The sequence below is a fragment of the Loxodonta africana genome, chromosome 7, assembly GCF_030014295.1.
Source record: "Loxodonta africana isolate mLoxAfr1 chromosome 7, mLoxAfr1.hap2, whole genome shotgun sequence".
NCBI lineage: Eukaryota > Metazoa > Chordata > Mammalia > Proboscidea > Elephantidae > Loxodonta > Loxodonta africana.
The window spans coordinates 89,078,978-89,092,349 of record NC_087348.1 but is presented as its reverse complement, the minus strand read 5'-3'; the positions used below and the strand labels follow the sequence as shown (position 1 = coordinate 89,092,349).

Here is a 13,372-nt window from a genome sequence, read left to right as displayed (position 1 = left end):
GTTTATTTCATTCTCAGAACACACTGCACTTTTCCCTATTTATACCTCTAGAAATCTCTAAATCATTTCCTCTGGTCTGGCCCTGACAGAATCCTACCCTTCTTCTAGATCAGCATTTCTCCACCTTGGCGCTCTTGGCATTCCAGTTCATATGATTCTTTATTGTGGGCAGGTGGTCTGTGCACTGTATGATGTTCAGCAGCATCCCAGGCCTCCATTCACAGTTGTTAGGTGCCGTTGAGTCAGTTCTGTTGTTGTTGTTGTTAGGTGCTGTCCAGTTGGTTCCAACTCATAGCGACCCTATGTACAAGAGAAGGAAACAATGCCCAGGTGTGCACCAACCTCAAAATTGTTGCTAGGATCGAGCTCATTGTTGCAACCACTGTGTCAATCCATATCACTGAGGGCCTTGCTCTTTTTCAGTGACCCTTAACCGAGCATGATGTCCTTCTCCAGGGACTGATCCCTCCTGATAACATGTACAAAGTGTGTGAGAAGTCGTCTCGCCATCCTTGCTTCTAAGGTGGTACTTCTTTCAAAACAGATTTGCTCATTCTTTTTGGCAGTTCATGGTATATTCAATATTTCTTTGCCAACACTGCAATTCAAAGGCAGCTCATCTTCGGTCTTCCTTATTCATTATCCAGCTTTGGCATGCATATGAGGTGACTGAAAACACCATGGCTTGGATCAGGTGCATGTTAGCCTTCAAGGTGACATCTTTGTTTTTTTTAACACTTTAAAGAGGTCTTTTGCAGCCAATTTGCTCAGTGCAATGCGTCTTTTGATTTCTTGACTTCTTCCGTGAGTGTTGATTGTGGATCCAAGTAAAATGAAATCCTTGACACCCTCAATCTTTTCTCCATTTATCATGTGTTGCTTATTGGACCAATTGTGAGGATTTTTGTTTTCTTTATGTTGAGGCGCAATCCATATGGAAGGCTGTGGTTTTTGATCTTCATCAGTAAGTGCCTCAAGCCCTCTTCCCTTTCAGCAAGCAGGGTTGTGTCATCTGCATAATGCAGGTTGTTAATGAGTCTTCCTGCAATTCTGATGTCCCGTTCTTCTTCATACAGTCCAGCTTCCCAGACACATAGCTCTGACACATAGCGACTCCACGTACAACAAAACAAAACACTGCCAAGTCCTGTGCCATCCTCACAATCGTTAGTACGTGTGAGCCCATTGTTGCAGCCACGGCTCAATTCATCTCATTGAGGGTCTTCCCCTTTTTAACTGAACCATTACCTTTCTAAGCTTGATGTCCTTCTCCAGGGACTGGTCCCTCTTGATAACATGTTCTAAGTACATGAGAGGAAATATCACCATCCTCAATTCTAAGGTGCATTTTGAATTTAGTTCTCCCAAGACAGATTTGTTCATTCTCTCCAGTAGGTAGCCATTACAAACTCTCTCCCAATTGTGACAACTAAAAATGTCTCCATACATTGGCAATAATCCCCTGGGGTGGTACCACACCCAATTGAGAATCACTCTTCCAGTCACCTCCCAAATAACACCTTTACAAAAAATTTTAGATACGGTCCTTTCCTCTCCCTATCTACAATGTTTTCTGTTTTTTATTAATTTATTCTACCTTGTAATTGAATTATATTCTGCTGTTTTATTGTCATTATTTGTGACCAGGAATCCTTTTCATTTCCCATTAGAAGGTGTTTGTGTCCTTTGGAGACCATAGCGTGCAATTTAAAAAGACGCCAAATCAAAAAAAATACCTCAGGTGCATTAGACCCTCAGAGCTTATTCACTGTATGACTCTGGATGGGGTATGTAATCTCTCTTATTCTTTTTTCACTTGTAAAAAGAAGATAAAATGTTAAAGTGAAGATTAATTTGGTATTAATGTTAAGCACAGTACCTGTCAGAAGTCAGCAACTGAAAACAGTTTACCAGAGAGAATAGGGTTGGGCCTTGGGGTTTTTAACAGCTAAGGCCTCCCTATGCCCTGAGAAGATGCTGCTTATCCCTGTGTCTCTGAGCCAAGTGAAGAGCAGCTGAGATTATAACTTGTGAGGAAGGGGTGTGTGCATTTACAGGTCAGGGTGAGGGTGGTGGATAGAGGCTGCAGTTAGGTCCTGGCCTCAGGCACATGAAGAGGAGTTTCCTGGAGGTCTAGGCTCCTCTTCCATGCCAGCCACCTTCTTAGTCATTCCTCAGAGCTGAGCCCCTGAAATGTGCCCAATGTACATTATCACCTCCCATAGCATGGAGTCACAAGAACTATGGAATATGGAGTCAAGATAAACTGGGGGCATAAGACATAATTTCTCAGAACCTCCTCTTCTCCTCTGCAAAACAGGGGTGATAATAAATGTGTATTAAAGACAATTGACCCCAGCCCATTTATATTTACCTCTTAAACTTTCCCAGAAACTTACAACTTATGATGAAGACAAAAGTTCTGGGGAAAGTTTGAATAATTAGATAAACCAAAACTAGCCCACAGAATGCAGACACACAAACTTAATAAACCAATCCAGTGTAAAGCCCCACTTTTAATAGCCCATATCATGCTGATAAGTGAATGACAATCATTCATTTAAAATTTTCCTTTTGGATAATATCCTATTTGTACTGTATATAAGCTGATCAAAACCGTAATGTGATGAGCTCATCTCATTGGAGGAATAGTGTGTGTTTGGGGAGAGTTTTTGGACTCAAGAACACTTTTTAACTCTAACTGAGCTATTGATCAGATTTTTTAAAATAATATTTTAGAGTTTTTGGTGAAAGTTTACAAAGCAAGGTAGGTTCCCCGTTGGCAATTTCTGCACAAGTTGTTGAGTGACATAAGTTACATTAAGCATAATGTGTCGCATTCTCTTTCATTGTGTTTCGTTTGTTCCATTTTCAGTAGCATGTTTCCTTGCCTCCTCATCTTCTTATCTTTGCCTTTGAGTAATTGTTGACCTTCAGGTCTCCTACTGATTGTGGTTAAGTAGAGCACCCATCTTACAGGTAATGTCCTTTATTCTGTGTGCCACTCTGCTATTTTGCTAAAAGGTGATCACAGAGCATAGGCTCAGTTCTAAGTTTAAACGGTATCTCAGGGCAATAGTCTCAGGGAGTCCTGTGCTCTCTACTGTTCCACTTTGTCTGACTTTTAATTAAGAATTTGAGCACTTCTCCACATTTTCTCCCACTCTATCTGGGACTTCAGTCAGAACAGTCAGTGGTGGTAGCCAGGAACAAGTTAGTTCTTCTGGTCTCAGGGTAGATGTATTTCTGTCTCCTATAGACTTGTTTCTTCTCTGACCCATTGGTTAATATTTTACTGTGTGCTCCTGGCAAGTAGAAACCCGTAGATATATTTTACATGGCAGCTCACAAGCTTTCAAGATCTCAGATGCTACTTACTTCATTAGGATGCCGATCATGTTTTTTGTGAACTATGTTATGCCACTTGGCTGAGTTGTCCCATGAGACTATGACCCTAAGTTTTCAAACCCAGGAAACCAATCTTGGAATGTGTTTGGTTATGTCTAAGGATCTGTGTTTGTGTCTTCAATGCATGTAGGTGTCTGCACCCACATATTTGTATTTACATGCATTGGTTATGTGTTCGGCTGCTAACCAAAAGGTAGGCAGTTCAAATCCACCAGCTGCTCCTTGGATTCCTATGGGGTAGTTCTATTCTATCCATAGGGTTACTCTGAGTCAGAATAGACTGGATGGCAATGGGATTTTTGAAGTTATTTTTTTTTATATACCTAGCAGTGGGATTGCTAGATCATCAGGTAGATCTATTTCTAATTTTGAGAAAGCACCGTAGTGTTTTCCTTGGTTGTTGTAGCATTTTATACTCACTTCAACAAAGGATCAGTGTTCTAATCTCCCCACCTCCAGGTAACATTTATTGTTTTTGTCTGACTTTTTTTTTTTCCTATCAGTGCCATGTCAGTGGGGGTAAATGGTTATCTCATAGTTTTGATTTTCATCTCTCTAATGGTTAATGATCATGAATATCTTTTCATAAGTTTGTTAGCTTCTTGGATGTCCTCTTTGGTGAAGATTCTGTTCATGTTCTTTGCCCATTTTGTGATTGGGTTGTTTGTCTTTTTGTTGTTGAGTTGTTGCAATTATTTTTAGATTTTACACTCTTATGTTGATCAGGTTTTTATATTGACATGTCTCACAGTGTGGTTGTAAATGGGAATCTATAAAAGTAGTATATGTGTAACATAAATTAAGTGTATATGATAATACCTGCAAAACTTATTCCTTCAAAGGAAGGGTAAACTCAGTAATTCATTACTATTCTTTGTTAAATACCTGCTTTGTTCCTGGCACTGTGTTGAGTATGTTCACCTACATTATCTCATTGAAACTTCAGAAGCCTAAAACATAGCAAGTGATGGTGCTGTTGTCATTTGTTCCTGTGGAGTGGTTCTGACCTAGTGTCACCTTAAGTATAATATTGTCTGAGGACATATTTTCCAACTACCAATGCTTCTTCTTTGTTTCCTACTTTCACATTGCAATCACCAATAATTATCAATGCATCCTGATTGCATTTTCGATTAATTTCCGACTGCAGAAGTTGGTAAAAAAAAATCTTCAATTTCTTTACCTTTGGCCTTAGCGGGTGGTGTGTAAATTTGAATAACAGTCACATTAACTGGTCTTCTTTGTGGGCATATGGATATTATCCTATCACTGACAGTGTTGTACTTCATGATAGCTCTTGAAATGTTCCTTTTTGATAATGAGTGCAATGTCATTCTTCTTCAAGTTGTCTTTCCCAGTATAGTAGACTATATGATTGTCTGATTCAAAATGGCCAATAGCAGTCCATTTCACTTCACCAAAGCCTAGGGTATCAATGTTTATGCATTCCATTCCATTATTGATGATTTCCAATTTTCCTGGATTCTTACTTCATATGTTCCATATCCTGATTTTTAATCAATGTTTGCAGCTATTTCTTCTCATTTTGAGTCATGCCATGTAAGCAAATGTAGGTCCTGAAAGCTTGACTCCTTCCATATCATTTAGGTCAACTCTACTTTGATGAGGTAGCTCTTCCCATGTCATCGTTTGAGTGCTTTCCAACCTGGGGGGCTCATCTTCTGGCCCCACATCAGACAGTGTTCCAAAGGTATCCATAAAGTTTTCACTGGCTAATTCTTTTTAGAATTAAAGTGCTGGATCCTTCTTCCTACTCTCTCTAAGTCTGGAAACTCAGCTGAAACCTGTCCACCATGGGTGACCCTGTTGGTATTTGACCACCAGTGGCATAGCTTCAAGCATCACAGCAAAACGCAAGCCCCTACAGTATGAGAAACTGACAGATGCGTGGTGGAGTAGGGGGTGGAACCAGACAGTTTGTTTCTAGTCTAGGTTCCTCCAAATTCTCTAGTAGAGGGTGGAACAAGACAATTTTGGAGGAACCTAACCTAGAAACAAGGAATGTTCTTTCAGTACTTTTCTGTTCCCTCTGGCTGGTCTGGAGACCCTGGTGGAGTAGTGGTGAAGAGCTATGGCTGCTAACCAAAAGGTTGGCTGTTTGAATCCACCAATCACTCCTTGGAAACCCTATGGGGCATTTCTACTCTGTTCTGTAGGAACTATGAATTGGAATCAACTCTACGGCAATGAGTTTGTTTTTTGTTTCTTTTTTTATGGCTAGTCTGGCTCCACTTCAGCTTAAATTATGAATGGGGCCTCCTGGACATCATGTGGGTTTCATGAAATTTAAGGAAAGTATTTTGGATGTAGAATGGACCAAGTGTTTCAGACTGTACCTCTTCAGTGGTGAGGAAGCAATGCCTGCTGAACAAGCCATGACAAGAAAATGCAATGGGAACTCCTCTAGGAAACTTGCTCTGACTTCTCTGAGTTTCAGGTGATTAGATAAAATTTACATGTGCACAAAGTGTTTATTTAAAAACTAAGCAATCCTCTGGATACCTTTACTCATCTTCAGCAGTCACTCTTAACTACTTTAGGAATTTTTCTGGCTTTTGTCTCTATGAAATTATAAATTTACATTGGTATTTCTAATTCATCAAGTTTAGACATAATCTATAGACTTACTAATAAGATAGATGAGGATTCAACTCTCTTGCACATTTCCCTTCCTCTCTTTCCATGTTCTGAATACAGTCATTACACAATATAAGTAAACCAGAACTCACTCATCAATTCAGATATTGGTTGAATGACTCAGGGGATTGTTAAAGAGAGAAACTGAGGACAAGAGAAATTGATAGATTTCTGTAAGTACATGGGAAAATTTACAAAGTTCATTGGCCAATGTAGAATGCACCCAAGAACACACAAAAGGAATAAGGAGACACAGTGATTATCAAATTGTGCAAATCTTTTTATGTGATATGACTTCTGGTGACTACACACTTGCTTAAATTTTACCTTGTACAAAAATTTAACTTTTCCCTGTTTGCCTTGGCTTTTGTTCTTTTCCATGAGGAATTATCCTTGGAATTTTTGAAGTAACTAAGATGTCTTCTTTATTTGCAACTTCCTGACAACCCCTGAGAATTTGTGCAAATGAACAGAGGCTGACCAGGCCACAAACACCACCTGGTGGCCAATATCAACTAACCTCAGGAAGGCCAGGGAGCATGATTCAAATTAATCATACTAAGGTTAGCTCTTTTACTTAAATTTCTTTTGTATTTCCTCTCTTTTCTCTTTAAAAACTTGCTTTATCTGGCCTAAGATACGTCTCCCTATTTGTCTGAACAGAGAGGTCTCCCTGTGTGCACACAGATTAATTGATTGAATAAACACCATATGCTTTCTTTGTGCTCCTGTTACTATTTTGTGTAGGGCTATCTAAAAGTGTTATTTGTCATAAAAAAGAGAATTATACCATAGGTCACAGGTTTAGGCTCCTTCAGCCTGTTGTTCAAGCCATTCTCAGAGACAGGCTAGTCTGACATTCTTACCAGACCAGCGTCAACTTGGATAAAGTTTATTGTGAATCACCTATAAAACTGGATGCGTTTCACCTTCTTCTTTGTTTTTCTCCCGAGAGCTTAGCTTTGATCCAGAGAGAGCTTTCTCTCTGGTTTTCCACTTGTCAGAGGAAACAGACTGTCAAATCTGCATTTGGAAGTGGCCAACCATAAAGAGAAAACTCTGGTGGCATAGTGGTTAAGTCCTATGGCTGCTAACCAAAAGGTCGGCAGTTCAAACCCACCAGGCGTTCCTTGGATACTCTATGGGGCAGTTCTACTCTGTCCTATAGGGTTGCTATGAGTTAGAATCAACTTAACAGCAATGGGTTTGGTTTTTTTTTTTTTTTTTTTTTGTACTATAAAGATGTGGCCCTAGGAACAAGATGCACAAATCTCATGATCCTACCAAACTTGCCAGCTCTCATAGAGTCCTTTAAGTCTCAGTTCTCTCCTATTTCTGGAAAAAGTTCTGTTTTTAACACGTTGCCTCATTCCGAATTCATGTCCCTATCTTTCTAAATAGCATGAGTTAACCAAGGATAATTTGGTCCTGTAATGGTTACTCTGGAGATTTTTCAAGATCGGTAAACTGGTTGATTTAAGCAGGCCACTAGATGTAAGGGGATCCCTCATATCTCTCAGATATTGGGGTGATTATTTTGATTGATACAATGAGGCTTCTAAAAGTCAGAACAATTCCAAAATTACCTCTCTAAAAGATGTTTTAAAATGCACAGAAGAGAGGGTTAAATCCCTGACTTCAGGAGAATTGGCTTTTACTTTCTGCTCCCATACATATATAGGTGTATGTTATGTGTGTGTCTTGGTCATCTAGTGTGCTATAACAGAAATACAAGCAGATGGCATTAACAAAGAGAAGTTTATTTTCCCACAGTAAAGTAGGCTAAAATACAAATTCAGGGTGTCAGCTCCAGGGGAAGGCTTTCTCTCTCTGTTGGCCTTCTCATTAATCTTCCCCTGGACTAGGAGCTTCTTTGAGCAGGTCCAAAGGAGAAGCTCCACTCCTGGCAGTGCTTTCTTGGTGGTATGAGGTCCCTCTGTCTCTCTGCTAGCTTCTTTCTTTTTTACCTCAAGAGATTGCCTCAAAGCACATTCCACTCTTGTAGATTGAGTCCTCCCTCACTAACATAACTGCAGCTCATCCTGCCTCATTAACATCATAGAGGCAGGATTTACAACATATAGGAAAATCACACAATACCTGAAATCATGGCTCAGCCCAATTGATACACATTTTTGGGGGGACATAATTCAATCTGACAGTGTGTATATGTCACATTTTTCTACCACTGGATGGTATTACCAATTAGATTATAATACCCTTTCAAGAAGTTATATTTTGATTGATTTCAAGATAAATGACCAATTAAAAAATTGAATAGTCCCACTATTATCAGAAATTGATGAAAGTGAATTTGTCATGACAAAACAACACTTCTACAGCAATTATGTTTTTAGTATAACAGCTTAAACATGATATTCAAGCTCTTTTGCTAGATTGAAGGTTAGATTTAAGCTAGATTAGGTAAGGTGTACAAGATGGATTTTGTTAAAACCAGAGAGTAACTTTTGTTCTAATGTAAAATATCTAGTCATTCTAGAATGAGAAAAAAGTAAGCGTGGAGCAAAGCTCTATGTTTATGAAAAGTAATAGAAGGTTTGTGGTAAAGCACTGTTCTTATAGTCAAATCTAACTAAGACTTGCTAGGATTTTTGGAAATCTTTAGCATGAAATAACATACAAAGCTGGGATTTGGTTTTATCTTCTGTAAAATAACAAAATTTTTCTTAATAACTGGGTTGTGCTTAGGAAGACCTTTTAAAAGCTTCTCTTTATCGTCTATAAATGTGCTTTAACTTCTAGACAAAGTTCATGATCTTATATTGACTTTATCATGTTCTCGATTGCTTAAGAAAATACAGATATGGTTATTGCGTGTTTGGTTATATAGATATCCTAGCATTGTTTCTCTATGACCCAAGATTCTATTTAACTAAATGAAAAACATCTCAAAATCTAATCTTAAATGATATCTTTATACCTAAAACTTGTCTTTTGGCATTTCCCAGTAGACCCCCAGAAAAGTCTCAACTGATATGTTTTCTTTCTATTTGTAAACAGAGAGGTTCTAAAAATTATTAGATGTATTCAAAATGTAATGATTCACTTGGAGAGTATCATCAAATTAGAAGAATGCCTTACAAAATTTGGGGACTTGAAGAAGAGAGGAACTAATTCAAATCTGTTGGTACTAAAGGTGAAATCTGGAGACAAGTTCTTGGCTTGGCTTCCTAGCTTTGAAGAGTCTTTTACAAAGTTAGTCTGCAATTCCTTAGGAAAGCATTCAGGAAAGCAAACTTAAGAGGCCTATATGATAAATTACCATTCTTGCAGCATCTGTGTAAATACTTACGACCAACCCAATTGTTATGGATTGAACTGAGTCTAGCCTGGAAGGAGCTCAAGTGGCACAAGCATTTTGTATCTGCTGCTAATCACAAGGTTGACAGTTCCAACCTACACAGTGGCATAATAGAACAAAAGGCTTGGTGATCTGCTTCCTTAAACATTATAGCCAAGAAAACCCTATAGAGTAGTTGTACCTTTGTAACACATGGGGTTGTCATGAGACAGTAGCTGACTGGACAGCAGCTAACAACAACATCTAGTCTGGAATGCAGCGTGGAAGGTAAACCACCTTGCTCCTATTTTGTGTTCATGTCTGTATTTTGCCACAGTCAAGGTACATATGCATTTCTCTGAACTTCATTTTATTATGAGCTTCAAATATCTTTACTTCCAATGTATGTTAGAGAAGCACTGCTATGATGTATGGAATTTGAGGCCAGTGTGATCCAGAGTCAGTAAGCGATTCTCACAAATCCTTTGGCTGAGTAAGGCAGACATGTTTCTCCATTTTAAAGCTGGTTCAATTGAGACAGAAGAAGCCATGAAAGAATGTGGTTGCCTTGGCTGGCCGTGAAGGTAAGCAGAATCAGAAATGCTGGTAGGAGCCAGGGTCATGACTCCCTTCTGGCATTGGAGGTACACTCTCCACCTGGACTCCCATTGGCTGTCCCTCCTAGCCTGGGGTTATAAAGCAGCAATTCTGAGTATGTGAGACACCTTCGGGCTCTATTCTGCTTTTTGGCTCTCCTTGGTGTTGGGTTCTGAGATGGATAAGCGCTGCCTGCTGCTGCTGCTGGGCCTCTCCTTGCTGTTGGGCTTCCTGCAAGGTAAGCTTCCAGGGGCATGCTGAAGGATAGTGGGGGTTGGGTATAGGTGTGCAGAACCCACAGAAGCATCTGTGGATTTTTGTTCCATGGGGAAGTAGAAATGAGGTGCAAGAATGGTCCTGACCTTCCCTTTAGAGGTGGTCTTCACAGCCTCCACCCTACTCCCACTTGTTTTCTACCTCCTAGACCTCCACTCTCCTTTGCTTCCTCCTTCACTTTTGGCCCCAAAATGCTCCTTTTCATTTCTTCCTTCATCTTCCCCTATTTTACTTCAAGCTCGACTTACCTTCCACACTAATATTGTCCTAGTGAAGTCACTGGACCAACACTCCTATCTGATATGTAAAAGAAATAACATTTTTTGAAAGAGCGAAGCGTAGTAGAGCATGCATCCAGTTTGGCCATAATGGTATGCTCTGCCTTACAGGAAAAATAAAGATATTTAACAAATCCAGTGAGTACAGATAATAGTTTCACCCGAAAGCAATCCCAAGATAGGAGGTGAGATTTACAAGGGTAGCAATAAACTGTAAAATTTTCTTTACATCACAGTCTAGTGTAATGCTAATCTCTCATACCTGATACTATTTAACAAAGGCAATTCTTCTAAAATGAAAAATATAAAGAATTTTGATGTGGAAGTTTAATGATACATGTACAGCTGGGCCAACTTAACTGGAATCTTTGGATATAGAACTGACATTAGTTAGGAATGTGTAAATAAACCCTGCTTATTTAGCTAAAAGAAAAAGAAATAAGGTCCAGATATTTGCTGAGGAACTTCTTCTGAGGTACTTAAAACCACATGCATATCTAGAGGCACTAATTTGGTTTAACAGCTCAATGAAGCTTTTTCTAAGACCAGCTACAGGAACTCTCTTAATGAACACAACTGAGGTTTGTTTTTCAAACAGCAAACTTTAACAGAAGCCTAATGGTTATCAGGAGTGTAGAAGTAAAACCCTTAGTTTAATTTCAGAATGGAGTGCTTCATTTGAGTCCTGAAATCCCCTGAAACAGACCTACGTGCACCTGAAAATTGAAAAGTTCCTCACATAGTATTAATTCATGATACTCTCAAATTCCTCAAGCTTCCTTTCTGAGAGCCCTAAATTTGAGTTGAAAGGGATCTAGAGAAGTTTTTTGTGTGTGATGAGGACAGATAATGAGGGTTGTTCTGAAAGGACTGAGAGAAGGATTCCAGGGTCATGGCACTTGAGGCCTGGCGGAGCTACAATGTAGGCCATGATTTTCTCCCTCCTGGAAAACAGTCTGTTTCAGGAAGCCTGAGTACTTGTGCACATAGAAATTCTGTCTGTGCTTAGGCACAAGCCTTGCCCCACAGGGACAGGTGCCTCCGCTCCACAAAGGTCCTTGGTGCAGGCCCCCCAAAGATGCAGGAGAGGCTCACTGCTTGAAGCCAACCACAGAGAAATGAAATCACTCTTTTAGCACAATAACTAATGCCAATGCGTGTGGGGACCTGACCATTGTTCATATCAGACGTGGGCGTCGTGGTGGGCACCATCTCCTGAAAGAGCCTCATTGTGCTGTTTTTGGCATTCCAGCTCTACGTTGTTTCCGGTGCTTTAGTGTCAGACCTGATGGGAGTTGCGTGCATCGGAGAACCACCTGCAATGCCAAGAAAAATGAGGAGTGCCTTCTGATGAAGTATTATAATGGTAAGTGGTAAATGAGAAGTCCTCTTGGCCTGATCCTTTCCAAATTTTCAAGATGATGGCTCTCTCAGAAGCCCTGGGAGCTTGAGCAGAGTGTGAGAGAGAGTTTCTTTCCCTGCTAAAGAGTTGGTACAGGGCCCTGCGGTTCTGGTGCAGTGTTGCCACCAGAATACCTAAAAGGGACCAGTATACCTAAAAGGAGAAAAAGGATTTGCTAAAGGATCTCCGGGCCCTAGGGTTCTTCCTCCCACCACCTGTGGAGCTCTGTCCTTTCTTAGATTCTAGTCTCCCTCTTTTGCTTTGTTCCTCCCTTCTGTATAATTTATTTTCAATTTGTTGAGGCTCGTTTTATGGCCTCTGGTATGGATTGAAATATGTCCCCCCAATATATGTGATATAAATCCTAACCTCTATGCCTGTGGTTATAATTACTTTTGAGAACTGGTTGTCTTTTTTTGTTAATGAGCCAGGGTGTAGAGTATGTCTTGAGTCATTCTTTTTTGAGATATAGAAGAAATTAAAAAATCAAGCAAGCTGCTATTAGATTTTGAGGGATGACAGGAATTGGGCTGTAAATATTCCACTGGGGCATATTCGTGGTTGGGCTTTCAGGTAAGGATGGCTCAGTAAGAAGGATTTAGGGTTTGGGGAGGTCGACCCATCAGGGGTCCACCTCAGTCATCTCTGTCCGTTCCCACCAAGCAGTAGCCTGCTGTTTAACCTCACTCATTGAATCACTGATTCTTCCTCTTCCAATGAAAGTTTATTACTCACCTCTTAGGTGGCAATGTTTGCCTACCAGGAGAGGATGCGCAAAAGGCAAAAAATAAGGAATCCCCTTTCCTTTCTTTCTTCTTCTCCAGATTACAGGCTCTTCCGTGGATACCAGAACTGTAGGTACAACTGCACCAATGCGACCATATCCCATGGAACTTCTCAAACGGTTAATTCATGCTGCAAAGAAAATGATCTCTGTAACAGAATGGAGAACCTTGGAACTTGATCCCAAGCTTTGGTTCTCCAGCTCAACCCATCTCATTTCTCATGTGTAAGCCTTGAAGGACTGGGCTCTCTTTCCCCATCATTGTCTAAGCACTGAAATCTGCTCCTTCCCAGCTACAAGTGCTCAGATTTTAAGAGCTCAACCCAGCTGATGGGGGCTTTCTCTCTCCCACCACCTGTGGAGCTCTGTCATTTCTTAGATTCTGGTCTCCCTCATTTGCTTTGTTCCTCCCTTCTGTATAATTCATTTAAAATTTTTTGAGATTCGTTTTATGGTCACTGGTATGGATTGAAATATGTCCCCCCAAAACATGTGTTATAAATCCCAACCTTTGTGCTTGTGGTTATAATCCCCTTTGCGAATGAGTTGTCTTTGTTATGTTAATGAGCCAGGATTATTGTAGGATATGTCTTGAGTCAATCTCCTTTTAGATACAGAAGAAATTAAAAAAGCAAGTGGAGCTTAGATGATGTAAGACAGATGCTAGG

At 40.0% G+C, this 13,372-nt stretch overlaps 1 protein-coding gene across 1 annotated transcript in view; it reads left to right on the top strand.

Moving 5' to 3' along the window:
* LOC135232179 (prostate and testis expressed protein 14-like) overlaps positions 1 to 12,884 on the top strand; it is a 141,658-nt gene extending 128,774 nt beyond the window's left edge. The window contains exons 3-4 of the mRNA XM_064289509.1: positions 11,771 to 11,884; positions 12,745 to 12,884. Coding sequence (XP_064145579.1) covers positions 11,771 to 11,884; positions 12,745 to 12,884 — 254 coding nt within the window. The remainder of the gene's footprint in view (positions 1 to 11,770; positions 11,885 to 12,744) is intronic.
* Positions 12,885 to 13,372: the final 488 nt, after the last annotated feature.